The sequence below is a fragment of the Dysidea avara genome, chromosome 8 (assembly GCF_963678975.1).
Source record: "Dysidea avara chromosome 8, odDysAvar1.4, whole genome shotgun sequence".
NCBI lineage: Eukaryota > Metazoa > Porifera > Demospongiae > Dictyoceratida > Dysideidae > Dysidea > Dysidea avara.
Genome location: NC_089279.1, coordinates 25831991 through 25851265, shown reverse-complemented (window position 1 = coordinate 25851265; position 19275 = coordinate 25831991). Strand labels below are relative to the sequence as shown.

Sequence of the window (19275 nt, the reverse complement as noted above, 5' to 3'; positions counted from 1 at the left end):
ACCGTGCATGGTCTGGCGTGGAGGCCGCGCCAGACTGGGTAGGGGGTTCACAGCCTGTAACGCGCCCTAATAAATTAATTTAACCCGGTATGTTGTGGGCGAGTTTTGACAAAAGGTCACGTGAGAAGTCGGTAAACAATGACCGCTCCAGGTAGGATTAGCGCTAGTTTCGACGCCTCATTGTTTGCCAGTCAGAAAGGCGGGTGGGTACACTTCACTGATGGAGACACTCGCAATTGTGATGTACAACTGGTTGAAAATGACAGAGGCGGTACAAGTAGTCACATGCAGTTGTACTGCAGGAGGGACGGAAAGGTACAATATATTATGCTGACCACGGAGCTGTTAACTGTCACTCGTTAGGTTATTTATCAAGCTAACGCTGTATCGATATTAGTGAAGCAAACGGATGAGGGATTCTTACAAGTTACCAATTATGGAATTGACAGGATCACTTTGGGGATAAAGTTCAGAAATGATATGGACGCTAAACATTTTATGAGATTATTACAGCAATCTGCTACATCAGGTACACTAAATGTAGTTGTGATGTTGCTTCCACCTTGTCCAAATGATTGCCTTGGGTGCACAAGAGGTTGCCAGTCTCTTTTCAGGGCAAAACCACACTGACCTTTTTTTTTTGTTTTATGCCTTTTTTGTACAATGAATATCATATCAGTATGGACTATATGAACTAAGTTGGTTGATACTGATGTTGTGTCGAGAAGAAAAACTAAGTTTGGAAATGACCCAAAAATGGTTGACTTGATTGTTGATGGTGGTTCAATTGGCAGCAATTTTATGTTGGCAGGTGAACAGGTGTCTCGTTGAGCATTGGAGTTACCATGATGTTTTCTCTGTTAGGATCATAACTTTCAATGGAGCAAGCCATGTTTTTTTGTTGCCATTCCGTTACTGTAATTGGCACCTTTAAAATTGTGTTATACAGAACCACACACGACATTGTACATGGTGTCCTGTGATTATTTGTTTCTATTACATGACGTGTAGGAATTTTAGTAACTAACTGCTGACTATAGAGTACAAAGAATTTGTTGCATGATTTTTAAAGGTGAAGAAGGGCTAGCATTATTCATTATTCAGTGGTTATGGTTTCTATAATTCCATGTGTGGCTGTATGCACGTTGCTATGTAAAGTGATATACTTCTCCACATTAAGTGTTTTTTTTAGATTCAGAGTGTGTGCATGCTTAACTGGTAATGATGAAAGCAGGCATAATATAGGCATGCAGTGTAGCTTTTATGTCTTGAACACATGTTCTGTTGTGAAGAAAGTTTGTGTACGTATTATCTTGTTCTCTCAGGACCAACTAGTATGCCTACTGGTAGACCTACCGCATCCTCCCATCATTCTGAGTTCACAACATTTGCTGGAGGGAACTACAGGGGATCACCTAATGGACCCAACTCCTACCCACAAGAACAATTTGGTAGAAGACAGGATCAGTATATACCATCAAGTATTGGAGTTAGAGATGACTTACAACGTGACTGTGGTCCACAACCAGTTAGGGGTGTGGTTTGGCGGACAGCCCCACCCACTATTAGAGGTGGAATACAAGAGGTGCCAAGATCAAGTGTAATGGGCCTATGGCCAAAGAGACCACTAATCAAATCACAGCAGGAGCTGGGTAAGCCAGTAAAAATAAAGTGTGATAGTGTAAGGCAAGTTTAAGTACACTGTGTACTGTAAGAGGAGTGGGTGATATGGGCTGTGAGAACAAGGAATGTCACACATGTGTGAAACTAGTTAAATGCTAAGTACCAGATTAATTTCTTTAATATGTTGTTGTTTTTGTAAAATTCTAGTATGTGTTAATTGATTAAGTATTGTACTGCTGTATTGTGATATCATGTGGTGTTGTGTGGTTATAGAGAGTTATGGTCAACACTTGGAGGCAGCTCTGTTTGAAGGTGATGTTGATTATGCTAAGGTGGTAGTGAAGGAACTAGTTGAGGCTAAGAGAAATCAGAGAGACTTTTCTGTTGTCTTTTTACCAGTTGGTGGACGGAGTTTTTTTAAGTAAGTATGCAACGTTGAAGAAATGAGTATCACTACATTGTGCTCTCAATATCTTTAGCAGATCTTATCTATGTAGTTTTTCCCTGTCAATTAGCAATGTACCTTTACAATGACAAGGTGTTAGACTATAATACACACACTTGAAAATTGTGTATTAAAAATGTTTGTTTCCATTTTTATCCGGTCACAGCGATTGGACAACTGTTGTCTCTCCGACTGCTCTATTAGAGTTTCAGGGTTATATGTATGTGCTATAAGCAAAAAATGACAACAAAATGTCTAACACTTGGTATTGTAATGGACTTTGTGTCATTTTCACCTGTAGGTTACGTGTTGCAATAGAACGAGAGATGTTCCCAGATAATGGTCCCATTCCAATCTACTTGTTTGTTACTGAACACGACACCATCAAGTATCTACAAGAAATGGTAAAAGAGTTGATTTTTCTTTATTATAATTGTGAAGCTAAATGCTGTGCTATAGTTATATTTGGTATTCTTTGTGTATGCAACTTTTATACTGGTCAGTGAGAATTATGTTCCTCAGATTCCCTTGTATTTTTGCATATCAAAAGTAGAGTAAATGTTTTATCAGAGCAGGTTTTTAATAGTATTTTCATATTTTAAATGATCATACTAATTGTATAATTTACTTCTCACTGATTAGTAACCTACAGCTGAGCTATGTATATTCAATACCGAATATCTATTTTTGTTACACACTCGTACTGAACAGTTAGTAGATTATTTACATGTGATCTTTTTGTATTGTCTTTGCACTGTGTTGCCTTATGTGATCTTTATGCATTGCATTGAATGGTAGCACTGGGTTTGTTACATTATGCGTACGCTTGTTGGTACCAGAGGGCAATATCCACATCATGTTATCCTGTGCTTCTTAAGATGAACGGCAAATTTTATTGGGTCATTCCATGTCAAATCAACAAGGAATTTAGGGTCACCTCTCGGATTTTGACGAAATTTGGTGTGTTTGTAGTACCTGTGGTGCTTATCACTCATGCAATTTGTTACCTCCATACATTCCATAGTTTCTGATTTATGACCACAAATATTTTGAATATTTCATGAAAATTTGGTCCATCTCTAGTTATAAAGTTGAATGCAACTTTGTTCTGTGTAAACACAAATTTTCACTGATGGAAGACTGTTGATTGACCTTTCCAGTGATCCCTAAATTATGGGATATCTACTTAATTATGGTTCAAAAGTACTTCATTGAAAACTTTAATCCTTTATATTTTGAAAAATGCTGCTTGAAATTTTTCACATTCTTTTGTGAATAATGATTGGGTCATAGTCTATGTTTGATAAAATGTTTGTGGTGGGACCACAATGGGCTCAAGAGATATAATGAATTATGTTGTGGTATGTGGAGGAATTTGCAGGCTATTATTGCTGTATTGGAGTGTACACCTCCAATAACCACTCACAACAAGGCCATGCCAAGTTTGTCTTACAGAGTGAAGGTGTCTAGGTACATTGAAACTTGTATTAATGACCACCTGTATTGAAAGACCATCTATAAGCTGCAGCTAACTTATAATTTAATTGGATCTTAATGTATAACACCAAAGCATCAATCTTTTCTAGCAAATCCAAAAATGGTCCTTATTAGACAGGTTGAATATAAATGAGATCATCAGGTGTCCATAAACACATTAATGTTGTACCATCTCTTCAGTTATACCTTATTTATTAAGTAAAATCTTGCCGTAGTGCGCTTACATACATATCCCCACTCTACACTATTCAAGTTACGTACATGGCTGCATAGGTACAACAGACCTCCTCAAAAAGGATATCTGGGTACCTTGATAGCCTCATGATCTCACTTTATAATTGTGCGTACATTTTGGACCCAAGACAAGTCTGTGGTTTCTCAAAAATGAACACTTTATCAATGGTCCAGGGAATAGAAGAGTTACACTGTATATAGTAGATGCATTACTTGTACCAAGAGTTTTTATATTATTAACACTTGCTTGCACCTCAATGCGTGATTTATAGTACTGTAATTACTAAAATTAATGGTTTTTCAAAGTATTTTGTGTTCACGTTTTTGAAGATCAGTACAGGTAAATGGTAAATATGTGGTCAACATGTTTACTTCCTACGTGAGTATGTGTATGAATTTATGACTTGATCTTCAAAGTGGTTGTGAATGTAAAGTAATGTAGTAATTAATTTCACACATTGAGGTACAATCAATGCATGTACGTATATGGTAAAACCCCTCCATTGTTAGGACCATAATAAAGTGCTCACATTACAGAAGCTACAGAAGTATCTTGGTCCAAATGTATGTGCACCGCTAGAGTGGGAGTACAGTGTATAAACAGGTGTCCTGATTATCAAGGTATCCAGGTATCCCTTCTGAGGAGTCCTGTTGTATGTATCTATGCAGCCACATATGGAACTTAAATATGGCTAAATCCACTACAGTGGGATTCAACTTAATAAAGAAGGTACTTGTGAAGAGATGGTACAACATTTACATGATGTTTAGGGACACATGGTGGTCAGATTTATAATTTATAGTCAACCTGTCTAATAAGGACCATTTTTGGATTTGCTAGAAAGGGTTGATGCTTTGGTGCTATACATTAAAGAAGTATAATTTAACTGCAGCATATAGGTGGCCTTTCAATACAGGTGGTCACTAATACAGGTTGCAATGTACCTAGACACCTTCACTCTGTAAGACAAACTTGGCATAGCCTTGTTGTGAGTGGTTATTGGAGGTGTACACTCCAATACAGCAATAATAGCCTGCAAATTCCACCGCATACCACATCATAATTCATTATATCTCTTGAGCCCATTGTGGTCCCACCACAAAAATTTTATCGAACATAGACTATGACCAAATCATTATTCACAAAAGAATGTGAAAAATTTCAAGCAGCATTTTTCAAAATATAAAGGATTAAAGTTTTCAATGAAGTACTTTTGAACTATAATTAAGTAGATATCCCATAATTTAGGGATCACTGGAAAGGTCAATCAACAGTCTTCCATCAGTGAAAATTGTGTTTAAAAATATTTACACAGAACAAAGTTGCATTCAATTTTATAACTAGAGATGGACCAAATTTTCATGAAATATTCAAAATATTTGTGGTCATAAATCAGAAACTATGGAATGTATGGAGGTAAAAATTTGCATGAGTGATAAGCACCACAGGTACTACAAACACACCAAGTTTCGTCAAAATCCGAGAGGTGATCCTAAATTCCTTGTTGATTTGACATGGAATGACCCTATTGCAAGGCGAGTGTGTGAGTTTCTAATTCTCTGTTTGATTCTCCAAGCTAGCTGTGTTCGCTTTTCTTTTTCACAACTAATGAAACTTATGACTTGTTAGCTGCTACAAGATTTTTCAGCTGCGTGTGTGGATTAATTATTAGAAATAAATGTAATCCCCGCGGTCTATATGGATGTACACAGTAATACTGTACTTTTAAAAACACTCCAGCTAATCACTCTTCTAAGCAGTTTGTAGGCTATTTCTTTGTGCCAGGTGCTGTATATTAAGCATTTGCTGGTTAATGTGTACACATATGTTTGTAGTTGATACTACTTCAATACTTTCACAGGTTGAGTTGAAGTATTGTATTGACAGTGGCCAGCAACACTGGATCATCAACCATAAAGCCGTTGCCGACAAGAAGGCCACTCTGAAGAGCTTTGGCATCACTAGCAATGGTGCTGAGGTGTACGTTTTCATCAGTAAGGGAGATGTGAGGAAGGATGCTTCACCTGGTAATATCAACATGCCATATCAACAGTCAGTACAGAATCAAGATCAAAGATTCAATCAACCTCAACAGCAAAAATACAGTCAAAATCATTCATCTCATAATCCACCAGATTATCAGCCATACCCTTATCAATCACATACACAGTATCGTCAATATGAACAGCCAGATTATCATCATCAACATTTCACACAACCTCCAAATCAATATCAACGACCAACCACTGCACCTATACATCAACAGCATTATGGTCAAGGCAATCGACATCAAAGTTGGCACAATCAACAACAAAATTGGTCTGATCAGCAAAGTCAACAGTCCTATCAACAGCATCAGTTTAGACCTCACTACAATAACACAACTAATCCAAGCTACCCACCAATTCGCTACCACAATTACCCTCCACCTGGAACAACCCAACAATATTACCATACACCACATTATACTGGAGGTCGGCCATTAGACTATAACCAACCATTGAGTTATGGTAGCCAACCATTGTCAATCATGCCAGAGGGTATGAATACACAACTACCTGAACCAGTCCGTCCTCCCACTCCTCCTCCAATTGGTTGGACATGTCCACAGTGTACAGTGATCAATGTACCATATCGTCCTGGTTGTGAAGTGTGTGGGACTGACCGACCTGTTGACTACAAGCCTCCACCTGGCTATAAAGCTACCGAGGAGGAACTGAAGTGGCAACAAGATGAGCAGAAAGGGAAGAGAGATTTAGAAGTAGTAAGTTTGTGTTATGTTGCAGTGAATTATTTGTTAAGATTGTTTCTTTACACTGATTATATATATCATACAATATGATAGTACTGTATATTAGGGATCATGAAGGTTTGGGCTTTTCTGGCCAAAATTGTCACCCAAAAACCAGCCTCACAATACCTTCATGGCACCTTGGCAGTATTGGTGAGGTATAAGCAAGCCCAAAAGTGTTGACCTGAATTCCAAAACGTTACTACAAATTGAAATTTTTAAGAATTTTCTACTGGCTGACTATGCCTTCAGACAAGCATAGCTTGATAACAGCTAAGGCTACAGACTTGATTTTTTCAATGTTCGACGTTGCTTCAGCCAGACTGGTGCCTTTTGGCATACCACAGTATGTACAATGCATGTTTCATAGGTGTACCTGTTCCCTCATTTGTGTTCCATTTATCTATGCTGACAGTGCAAGGTGTTCATTTGTGGTATAGCGCCACATGATGGCTTCCCTACGTTTGATGAAATTTGTCTGCATTTTTTTTTTTTTTTTTTTTTGTAACTGGCTTGATTGCAGAGGTGTTCTTTGTTTGTAACTCTGTGTAATGGGCTAAACATAGCTGAAAATGAAGCATAATGGCCCTTACACTAATTCAGTGATTGATAGTTGGGGCGTGCACTCAGATGAAGCAATAAGCCTGGCACAATTCTTTCCGGTATGCTTGGGTTCACCAGTCATAATAATGTTACAAAAAAAAGTAAACAAACAAGTACAAGTAAAAATTAAGTATTTTACATTCAACTAGGGATCATAGAAATAAAAAGTAGTTAAACAAGGGAGGTCACCTACATCTGAAGATATACTAGTGGACATTTAATACCTACTTCAGTTGTGGGTATAGGGATTTAATGTCCACTAGTATATCTTCAGGTGTAGGTAGCCTTCCTTGTTTCATCACTTGTTATTTCTATGATCCCTAAGGTTTAATTGTATCAGAAGTTTTAATGAAAAGGTTTACTAGAAAGTTGTGAAAAGTATCAAAATTTTTCTTGTTATAATAGCTGATGACCACTTTTATAGTGGCTATGCCAAGCAGGTGAATAAGCGTAACCTTGGTCGCCTTTCATTGTAATCATTAAACTTACTGCAGAGATCAATATACTGTAATATAGCAGCCACCCTAATACAGCAGTCAGGTAAAAGTTTTAATTGAATGATCACGCATGTTTATTGATTGTTTCTATGAACATTTCAAAAAAATTGTTGTATAAAATAGACTAAGTACAATTGATACTAACTCTTATATCATGATAATGATAGTATCACAATATTACTACCAGTTATCAATGGCACTCAATCTCACATGTACAACACACAAATAGTTGAACACCACGTATCTGCATTTCTAACACTCCTCATTGGTAAGAAATGTTATCTGTAATGTAGTAGTCATCTTTGTTGTCCGTGCTCGGTCACAGTTTCCTCAACTTCAACATCATGTTCATTTCTCTGTTTTTTTACCACTGTCACTCAGCTTTAGATATATGAGAGAGTATTAGTGTAGAAATCTGTTCAAACTTTAATAGAACATACATCTACTGTAAAATAACATACATTAGCAGCGAAATACTCTTGATTGAACAGTCATTTGATGTGTTTGGGTAATTGAGTTGTTCAGATAACACTGTATGCATTCTCTTACCTTGTTGGTTAATGTTTTTGTAATTCGTACATGCGTACCATAATATATAGAATATTGTTATGATTTCAATTTATGTCTACAGTATGAGAAAGAACAGAAGCAGCTACAAGAGAAAGAAGCTAAGAAGAACTACGAGGCACTGCTTGCTGCAGCCAACCAAAACCTAGTCCCCAATGATGAAGAATTTGACTGTCCTATCTGCTTTGTCCCTATTGAAGTTGGAGAAGGAGTTAAACTTAGAGAGTGTCTCCATCACTGCTGCAAGTATGTGCAGTAATATCTTGTTTGGCTCTATTGTTCTAGTGTATTTAAGGGATTGTCTTCGGGAGCACATCTTGAGGTGTACTGATGCTGATGTGAAGTGTCCTTGTAATGTCAATGATGATGTCACCTGTAAAGGATCAATAACAGAACTGGAAATGAAAGCTGTATGTGTAATGTGGATTGTACTTCTGCATGCATGGCTTACATTCTTTTATAACAAAGAATTAGCTGCAGATATTGGGAATACCCCTGTATCTTAGCTGCAATTCTGATTTAAGATGTGCTACTTTCCCTTACCATTTAGTTATTAACTGAAGAAGAGATGGCTAAAGTTCACAACCGAGGACTCATACTAGCTGAAGGACAGTCAAAAAGTTACCATTGTAAAACACCTGACTGTAGAGGATGGTGTATCTATGAGGATAATGTATGTGTCCCGGCTGTATGTATCTGTGTGTTGTAATGGAGTGTTTGTAGGTGAATGATTTTGACTGTCCAGTGTGCAACAAGAGGAATTGCTTATTGTGTAAAGCCATCCATTATCCTGAGATGAACTGTAAGGAATACCAGGAAGACTTGAGGATTAAGGCAGCTAATGACGTGGCTGCACAAGAGACTCAGAGAATGCTTGAGGTAAATATTTACAATACTAGTACCCACACAATTCAAATATCCTTTGTAGAATATGATCAAAAATGGAGAGGCCATGTACTGTCCCAATGATAACTGCAGGTTGATAATTCAAAAGAAAGATGGATGTGACTGGATACAGTGTAGTTGTGGAACTGAGATTTGTTGGGTGACCAAAGGACCTCGTTGGGGACCTAAGGTATATTCTGTGTGAGGTGGTTGTCTACTGTATTGTCTCAAATGATGGCCCAAGTGTTTAAATCTTTCGAGCAACTTTTTACCCAGGCTACTATGTGGATTTTAAAGCCTTTTCACACAGGATGCAAACTGAATGCGAATTGACACCTATTTGCATGTAATGCGCTTTGCTCAATTTCATACAGCAATATTTGAAAGCGCATCTGTTTGTGGCGAAGATGTCGTGTGCCAGAAGAATTATGTAAAGTGCATGTGGCTTCCTTGGTACAGAGTATCGTGTTTGTCTCTCTATCGCTAGTCTTTCTTTGGCGAATCATTCAACTTCGGAGAAGATACTTGTTTAACAGACGGAAAAGGCATTCCATACTACTGAAGAAGTTGACCGACCAATGACAACGTGGCATGGAATGACATTGATATAGATAAGCAATACAAGTTTTGTAAATTGCCCTACAGCTATTCTACTGCTATTCAATAAATGCTTTAGCAGCGATTCTATTTTAATGTTACACTTGCTTGCATTACTTTATTGTTGTACTGCTATATGTATAAATATTCTTAATTAATTAAGGTATTTGCCTAGGCTGTGCTTAATTACTACTCTATAGATACAAAGTGAACTGTAGCATTTGGATTTTATACAATTGTGTACTGAGCTTCAACCTCATCTAAAGAAAGCTGTCACTATGGATGTCTAAGTAGCACTTACAACCTGGAGGCTAGCCAATATCGTATAATAGCTGCATTGTTTGGATTAGGCGTTCCCACCATTTGTAAAGTGGTATATAGGATGTATAACTCAGAACCTTTTACCTCAGTATGTAAAGCAACTACCCCCAGAACAATGTCTAAGAGAAGTAGTGGATGAGTTTGAGACACTTTAGGGATTTCCCCAAGTAGTCGGTGCAACTCACATTCCCATCCTGAAACCAACAGAATACCCTTCAGATTACTACAACTGAAAGGGATATTATTCCATAATAGTACAAGGCATCGTTGATTCTCCATTAAACCAGTTGATGTAGGCAGGTACTGTTAGGAAGTGTCATTAGGAAAAGACCCAAAGGTCTGGTTACCATACATCTGTGAACGATTTGGAGGTGGTGGAAGTTTGCTACTGGAATATGGGAAGAAAATATGGTATTGTGAATATGCAGTCTCAGCTGGTGGATGTAGCATTGATGTCATCTGAGACATAAACAATTAAAAGCAAGAAATCATGGGTTGCTCATGTTCCTGTTCCCTTTGCTTCATGCTCTTCTTCCTGCTCAAGCCATTTTCTGGTGTGCTCTTCTGTCCTCTTTTCAGCTTCCTGGTCCATTTTCATGATTTTCTCCACACGGTCCGAGTTGTCCTTCCTTTTATGCTTTAATCCTGTAGAACAGTAGATAACAACATGCTTACTTTTCCACCAGTAGCACTTTCTGTATTAGTGGTAGAAGTAGTAGCAACAGTAGAAATAGCAATACTGTCTTCTGTAGTGGTAGTAGAAGTGCTTTGGCCAGAACTAGTAGCAGTTGCACACCACTTACAGCTCCTTTGATAGCACCTAGTGTAAGAAGCACAAACACAATGATTCTCACCTATCTGATTGTTATCAGCTGGGTGTTCATGGTCGGTGACTGTCCCATGATCATTGTGAAAGCTCTAAGACACAACAGTTGAAGCACCCTCCCGAGAAGGTGATGATGCCACTGACGGTGACAATTACTATTCAGATTTATTTTATAATAAGCAATGCCAAAACTAGAGCTAAATGGTACCATTCTGATTGAATAATTGTGGAGATGCTACAACATTTCCTATATTCTCAAGAATCATGACTGGTTGAGAGGTAGCGCTAGTACTAAGGATAGCATCAATTTCTTCATAGAAAAGACAGCTACGCCTTTTGTTTCCAGTCTTTTGATTTTCATCTTTGACCTAGAAAGACATACAGCAACAGTGCAAATTAACCATTTAACTCGATAAGTAATTGGAACAAGTTATCACATGATGCACAACGTTTTCTATAGCTACACAACATTCATTTAACAGAAAAGTATTACCTTACGATAGCCCTATGCAAGGTTTTTCACTTTAGTCCACTGTTACCATGAATAGTCATATCCTTGGGCACACATCTTCTCCGCGATTTCTTCATAAATGACTTTATTCCTAGTCCAACTTTTCTTGTACATTACTTTCACCCCATATTGCTATTAAAGCTTTTATAGCTTCATTGCTCCAGCCTTTCACTGCTGTTGTAATTGCACAAGCTATCATGTGCAGTAAGGGCATGCCCTACTCAATGTGCATTGGGTCCGCACAAACCACCTCGGGAAGCGGTTTCATTTGACTGCACATACAAAGTAAAGTGAATTTGTATTAAGGCATTTCCTATGTGAAATCGTTCAATGCGCATTCGACCCTGTGTGAAAATGCTCATCCTTTACCATAGGTGGTTTTTCATAAAGTGTGAATTAGAGCTATGATAAATAGGAGGGTGAAATTTCCCTGTGATAACAGTTTTGTGAAGAAAAAAAACTACACTATTCTTTTCTGTTTTTTTTATTTGTTTATTTTTTACACAGGGTAATGGTGACACATCTGGAGGTTGCAAGTGTAACTTTTTTGCTGGAAGACCTTGTCATCCTAACTGTGGATGTTGTCATTAATATTTTATATTTTTTGTATATATTTGTGTTCATGTATGTATATGTGTACCGACACTATCTTTGTATTTGCTGCTGGTCCAGAATGAACTTTTTTTTATACTACTGTATGATTATGTGGAGAATGCTTTGATAGCAAAAATTTCAGGGTCTAATAGGTCTATTTGAAGACACCTGTTTACGATATAAATGACTAGCAAATGAACACATGAATTGCATATTTTTGTTATGAATATATTCACAGACTCCAGTCATATGGGCAGCCAATGTGGTAATGCAGATGGAGCCAAAATAATTTTCAATATTGCATCATTTCCTTTCATCAGACTTTGAACCATGTCTATATCAGGTCACACGTGCAAAATAAAGTTTACGAGAAGCCGTCTTATTGTGTAGAATAAGTAGAGGGGAGAAAGTGGGACCATTAGTATCTGTGTTGCAGGGTATGTTGATGGGCATGCGCGAAGAACCCTAGTTTTCGCGCAAACGTATAACTTCTGGGAATTCCCTCTTCAAATTCCGAGAAAAAAGGTGCGAAGTTGCACCTACCAAGCTTGCATAAGTGATGAACAGTTCTGGAAGAATTAGGGCTAGTTTCGACGCGTTATTGTTCGTCAGTCGACAAGGCAGGTGGGTCATCAACGGAGACAATCGCAGCTGTGAAATACAACTGATAGAAAATGAAAGAGGCCATGTTTTGTACTGCAAGCAAGACGGACAGGTACTACACCATCTTATCCTGATAGTATTACGATATCACTCGTTAGGTTATTTACCAAACTAACACTGTATCGATATCAGTGAAGCAAACGGATGAGGGATTCTTACAAGTGACAAATAATGGAATGGACAGGATCACTTTAGGGATGAAATTCCGAAACGATATGGAAGCAAGAAGCTTCATGGGATTATTACAACAGTGCGCTGCTCCAGGTATGAATGGCCAAAATTCTAATTCATCTTAGACTATGATATAGCTCATTTAGAGGGTTACTAAATCACTTAGTCACCTGACATGCTCATTTAGTCACCTACACATGTTCATTTAGTAACCCGCCCTCAGGCAATTTTGTACGTGAAAAATAATTATAACACGACAGGTACACTGGAGTACTTGATAATACTGTAATACAATTCTTCTCCTTGTTCTGTGAATAATTCTGGAGAATAGTAGACTAAACGGCGTATCTACTGTAGCTCTAGCCGTTACTCTGGTTACCAGTCGAATAATTATTTTTGTGGGCGCTGTAAGGACTTCAGAAAGAAACCGTTCTGCTGTTCTGCATTGCTCTTTCACACCACCCAATGCTCTGGCTATAAAGGTATGTACTTTAAACCATAGTCTAAATAAGTTAGACACCGCGACCAACGGGAACTAAGCGATTTAGTAACCCCTCTGGCCCTTAGTAGCGCCCTCGCTGCGCTTGGGACGCTACAGCCTCGGGCCATTGGGGTTACTAAATCGCTTAGTTCCCTTGGTCTTGGTGTCTAACTATTATATGTACCGACATAGATACGTAGCTATCACTATCTATGGTGCCAGCTATTTGAATATAAAGCTAGACTTATTACAGATCATAAACTCCTGCTTTTGACCCTTTAGAAATTCTTTGTAAATACACTAACAATCCAAGTGGGAGAGCATGTGATTGCTTATGTCAGCATGTTAACATCTCTACATTATTATCACCTCACATTCCATAAGGCTAACACTTTCAGCATAACATGTTACTAGACAGATGCTACCAGCATCAAGGGGCGAGTATTTTGTGTGTGCAGGGTACAACATATTATGATTAAGGACGTTGCAGTATGATAGCAGCTTGGATTTACAACTAAGAAGAGCTTCTGAAAAGTATTGTGTAATATAACCTGCAAGTGTATAGCTATACCTAGTAATTGTGTTTAATTCATTTATTAACGTAGGGAATGATTTAGCTACTACAATACGATTTCCTTCCACCACACACAGAATTTTGTAATAAGTTATAATAATTATTTTATGATGACACTTAAATATGAATTACTCATGATTGCTACATATATGTAACATACAAATAATTTTATTGTTGCTGTAATTATGTCTGTGTGTTCACTATGAAATTGTTGTTCGCTCAAAAAATCATTCTCTTCATCTAATTCTTCCTCTTCGCTAACTAATTCTTCATCTTCACCATTTAATCGTTCCTTTTCACTGTCTAAGTTATCCCGTTCACCATCTAATTCTTCCTCACTATTACATTGGTCTTGTTCAAAATCGTAGCTATGTTGGTCACGGTGCTCTTGTTCTGTGATGTTAGCTATCATCAGGATGTTCGTACAATCCGAAAGAATGAATGGTGCGTGATCTGTATGTTGGCGCTGTTCACTTGCATTGTTTGCTCTTCTCCTTTGCGTGTACTCTCGGTTTATTGTCTTTGTTCATCAGAACTAATGTTTGCTCGTCTTCTTCGCATGTATTCACGGTGTCTACGTCTCCTTTCTTCTGTCTCTGTAGGTGTTTCTGCAGTTCTCTGCTCTTCTCCTAGCATTTCTACGCTCGTTGTCAGCCATGATTGGTGTCTTCCATTATGAAAACTGGTAGCAACACGTGGTACAACTTGACTGTGACATTGACGATGACAAGTACAAATAAGGAAGTCCATTAATCTATACCGTTAATTTTCCTGTGGCATTGACGATGACAAGTACAAATAAGGAAGTCCAGTAATCTATGCCGTTAATTTCCTCTGTGACATTGACGACAGACACTTCTTGTTATACTATCGCATTCTTGTGTGACACTAGACAACTTGTAGGGTTTGTTTTTCGTATTTAATCGTGGAGTTGCCGTATACTGACAGTTTTTCGTACTTAATCGTATATTGCCGTGTAATAGACGATGACTGACAGCTCTCTCGCTAGTGTGGGGCTCGCTTAGGCTCACCCCAATAAAAGCTGAAACTATATGAAGTGGCTGCCAATATATTAGTCTTATATGCTGATAGTAGTATCAGATCTGATTTTAACTTGCAATACACACTACAAAAACTGTATAGCTTTCCATTGGCTTTTTGAAGGATGGAAAGATGATGGAAATGTCATATTTCCATGTATAAATCTAGCTTTCCTAGAGTAAGGGAATATGGTATTTACAGAACTTTCCTGTTAAAGATTCAGCTGTTTTTCCTTGGCTTTACTTTGTGGAAGCACAAGGAAAGATAATGAAATGTAAGGAACATAATGGAAATTCCATCGTATATGTATACTTCCAATACTCCCCTAATTATGTAAAATAATTTATATGTAAATATATTGATTGTTTATACCATACAAGGCAATATTATATAACTACATGCATGTAAAGTGCAATGTTCAGTGTCAGTCTCTTTATCTTGCTCCAGGAGTCCATAGAGAGAGATTTTTACTAAGAGCAGACCAGGAGTCTTTTACCAGGAGCCCAGGAGTCTTTCACCGGAGCCCATAGAGAAGTCCAGCAGGAGCTTGTGGAGGAGGGAGTCTTTTACCAGGAGACCCTTTTGTCTTTCACCAGGTGCCTTGCAGCCAATATGGATCTCATTCAAAAACGTGCTGAAATAAATTACATAAACTGAGTATAAATACATAAGCATAGAACTGCATACAGTAGTACTATACAAAAGCAGTTGCCTTTTTAATATTGGACCACAGTAGCACTATGTTTTTGTGTAGGCCAGTGGCGATAGGGGTACTTTTATCTGATGTGTAGTAAACAATGATGTGTATGAAAGCTCAGATTTTGAAGCCACCTTTCGACTTTTTGTTGGATTATAATATAGATAGCTGATTTTTCACATCATTGTACCTAAAAATAATTGAACCGAATGTTACAGCATGGTGAATACTACTACTACTACTACTACAAAAAAAAAAAACTACTACAAAAAAAAACAACTATACATTAGCATCAGAAATGTCAAAAAACTGAGTATGCTGTGTCCTAAACTTCTAATACTGCCAAGGTCAAGCAGAATAATTTCACTATATTTCTATTTAAAAAAAACATTCTGGCTGGTGGTAAATGCCTCACACAAGCTCTACCTTCTGTGTTTGCCCTCCAGTGCCTAACTAGTAAAGTTGATAATACACTTGAGCCATGGGTATGTGTTAGAGGAGACACACTTATTGACATACATTCCATGCTAACAACCAGTAATCACATTAATAAAAACCACTAACCTGAAACTTTAAAAGTTCTCATGTGGTAGTCCATTCTTGACTTGTGTCTCATCCCTAAAAAATCAATGCAAAGGAGTACGTGCAGTATCTCATACATAAAACTTACCTCAAGCATAACCCTCAGTCATTCACTAAAACTGCGGTCTGAAACTCCTAGACTAGTTCATAAATCTCGCGATCCGTGTTGCTACACTAAAACCAACTATAACAAACAAACACAGGCAAATTAATGCTTGCCTCTATTGTACTTGAGTGTCCAAAACTGAAAGTCGGGAAACAGACTCGGTACAAGGTGATGGCGCCACAATAGTCTGAAGGCCACGGCAGGATTTCGGGTCAACAAGCTGCAATCTTTCTCCCCCAACCATGCGTGCCACCATCACACTATACTTCAGCGTTAAACCTGATCATTAACTGTTCTACTTGTATCACACACGATCACCGTCAGCCTCGCCAACAGCAGCTTCTTTGTTACAACTTCCGTAAACTATAATAAACTAACATTTCCTAGAAGAATTAACGCAATGACGCGCTGCTGCAAGTTTTGTGGTGAGGATAAGTTACTCTGCAATGGCGATAACGACTTCAACTAGACTTCCTGGTGATAATAGCCATATAGGTAGACTAGATCTAAATCAGAGTGGCCATGCGGAGCGCCCAGTTCTAGCAATCGCTGGCATGGCTGCTTGACGTCAGCAGTCTATAGCTCGCGCTTTGTAGCTATAGCTAGTCAGTCTCATTCAGTTCACCAGTATTAAATTCTCAGCTAAAATAACTTGAACTTCCATTGTATACATTTACAAACTTAACAATTGTACATATGTTTACTGTGCAATGTAACTATATGGAAAGTTAGAGGGCTTGAAAGATCGTCTTTCCATGAGTTTCCTGAAACAAGGGAATATACGTAAATCCGATCCGTTTTTGTAGTGACATGTCTGTAATGATACATTAAAGTGGAAAGTCCTATATATTATTTAAGTGGTCAGTTGCTTTTACCATACACTTGAAATTTTATTAGAACAATGTTAAAACAGGTGTATACTATTGGGTGGTTGTGTAACTAGTTCAGATCAAAGTACAAAAGTATTTGTATTTTGTATTTCATACTTTCAGAGTATTTGTATTTAAATACTTATCAAAGTATTTGACCCCAAGCCTGGCTATGAGCAACTGAGGCCTTCACATGGACATGTCTGGTATACACACATAAAAATGCAAACTCAAAAGGTTTAACGTAATATAAAAATGAATGTCAGATTGCTAAGCAGGGGTGGTGGGAGAGGCCAAAGAGTGAAGGGACCAATGTTGGCAACACAGTTTGAAACATAAAGATATTATTCTGGTGGAATGTCCCCAGGGAAGTTGTTAGATTTTAGAAACCCCAAGATAATATTTTGGACTATGTTTTACTCTGCTATTATAGATAAATTAAGTAGCCACGTACAGATTTTAAGTGATATAAATGTGACTGTTTTATTAGAGTAGTTGGCTGTTCTATTAGATAATTGTCTTATTTCCACAGGACCTACTAGTATGCCTGCTGGTAGACCTACCCCATCCTCCCATCATTCTGAGTTCACAACATTTGCTGGAGGGAACTACAGGGGATCACCTAATGGACCCAACTCCTACCCGAAAGAGCAATATGGTAGAAGACAGGATCAGTATATACCATCAGGTCCAGGTGTTAGGGATGATTATCCACCTAACTATGCAGTGAGGGGTGGGGCTCAGCAACCAGCCCCACCCACCAGCAATGGTGGCACACAAGATGTGTCAAGATCAGCTGCTGTAGTAGATCAAGTACCAAAACCAGCCATCAAGTCTAAGGAAGAACTAGGTAAGTTGAGACTGTGTTATTGGATATAGCCTAGTGGTATTACCATGTAGAGAGTTATGCTCAACATTTGGAGGCAGCTCTTTATGAGGGAGATGTTGATTATGTTAAAGTGGTTGTGGAAAAACTGATTGAGGCTAAAAGGAATCAAGGAAACTTTGGCATTGTATTCCCTCGTGGTAACGGAAAACAATTTTTCAAGTAAGTGTTGCTTTGCGGAGCCTCCTAGGTTATGTCATATTAGCAAATTAGCGATTTATTTATTTTATAGGGTTTCTTGATGATGATACAAATAGTTATTTATAGTTGCCTATAGAGCATATTTTAGTGAATTTGAAAAGTATTATACTGAATGAGAATTGCTGTTTCAAATGGTAACTAGTAAACATGGCTCTATATATACCATAGCATAGCACAGTGTAGTGTAGTGTAGTTATATTACATGGATTGATGCAGGTTACGTGTGACAATCGAGCGTGAGATGTTTTTGGAAGAGGGCCCAATTCCTTGTTACTTGTTTGTCACTGAAGATGACACCATCAAGAAACTACAGGAAATGGTAAGGGGAAAACTGATGAATGTTCAGATTCTTATATATATAATTTTAAGATTGAGCTGAAGTACTCCATCAGTGGTGATCAACAACATTGGATTGTTGGTCAAAGCTTTGTCACTGACAAGGAGGCTACATTAAAAAGTTTTGGTATCAAGAGCAAGGGGGCTGAGATATACCTGTTTATCAGTAAAGGAGATATGGGGAAGGATGCTCCATCTGTTGATGATACTTCCACACAATATCAACAATCAAGACAGTATCAAGGTCAACAGTATAGTCAACCTTCTCCAGTGCAGCAATATCAACAGCATCAAGGTCAAAGATACGATCAACAGTCAGCGCATCAGTACAATCCAGGACAGAGTCAATACAATCGATCAAACCCTGCTCCAGTACATCGTCAACAGAGTCATTATGGCCAATCAAATCAGCAACCGTATCAACAACAGCAATTTAATCCTCAACAGAATCAACCTAACTATCAAGGTTATTCTCGAAGTCATCCATCACAGAATCAGGGATATAATCAGTCACTTCCACCACCAGAGCCAACACCACAGCGTCGCGGTGATTCTGGTCCTAGAGTATTACCTGAATCAGTTGGTACTAGAGGACAACAACTAAATCCACAAAACCAGTCATTGCCAATCATGTCAGAAGCTGTGGTACAGCAGCCACCACCAGAACCAGTCCGTC

At 38.1% G+C, this 19275-nt stretch overlaps 1 protein-coding gene across 2 annotated transcripts; it reads left to right on the top strand.

Moving 5' to 3' along the window:
* Positions 1-87: 87 nt before the first annotated feature.
* On the top strand, positions 88-18214 carry LOC136262947 (uncharacterized). Of its 2 annotated transcripts, XR_010704403.1 has the most exons (13): positions 88-315; positions 364-529; positions 1326-1652; positions 1897-2044; positions 2370-2472; positions 5662-6564; positions 8323-8504; positions 8554-8668; positions 8809-8931; positions 8982-9137; positions 9187-9333; positions 17709-18026; positions 18077-18214. XR_010704403.1 is itself a non-coding variant. In XM_066057364.1 (12 exons), the coding sequence occupies exons 1-12, from the start codon at positions 139-141 to the stop codon at positions 11987-11989; spliced, it is 2631 nt and encodes an 876-aa protein (XP_065913436.1). In that variant the 5' UTR covers positions 89-138; the 3' UTR covers positions 11990-12076. The 2 variants fall into 2 exon arrangements, 1 of the variants encoding a protein (XP_065913436.1); XM_066057364.1 differs by lacking the exons at positions 17709-18026; positions 18077-18214 and adding an exon at positions 11906-12076 and having other exon boundaries at positions 89-315.
* The last annotated feature ends 1061 nt before the right edge of the window (positions 18215-19275 follow it).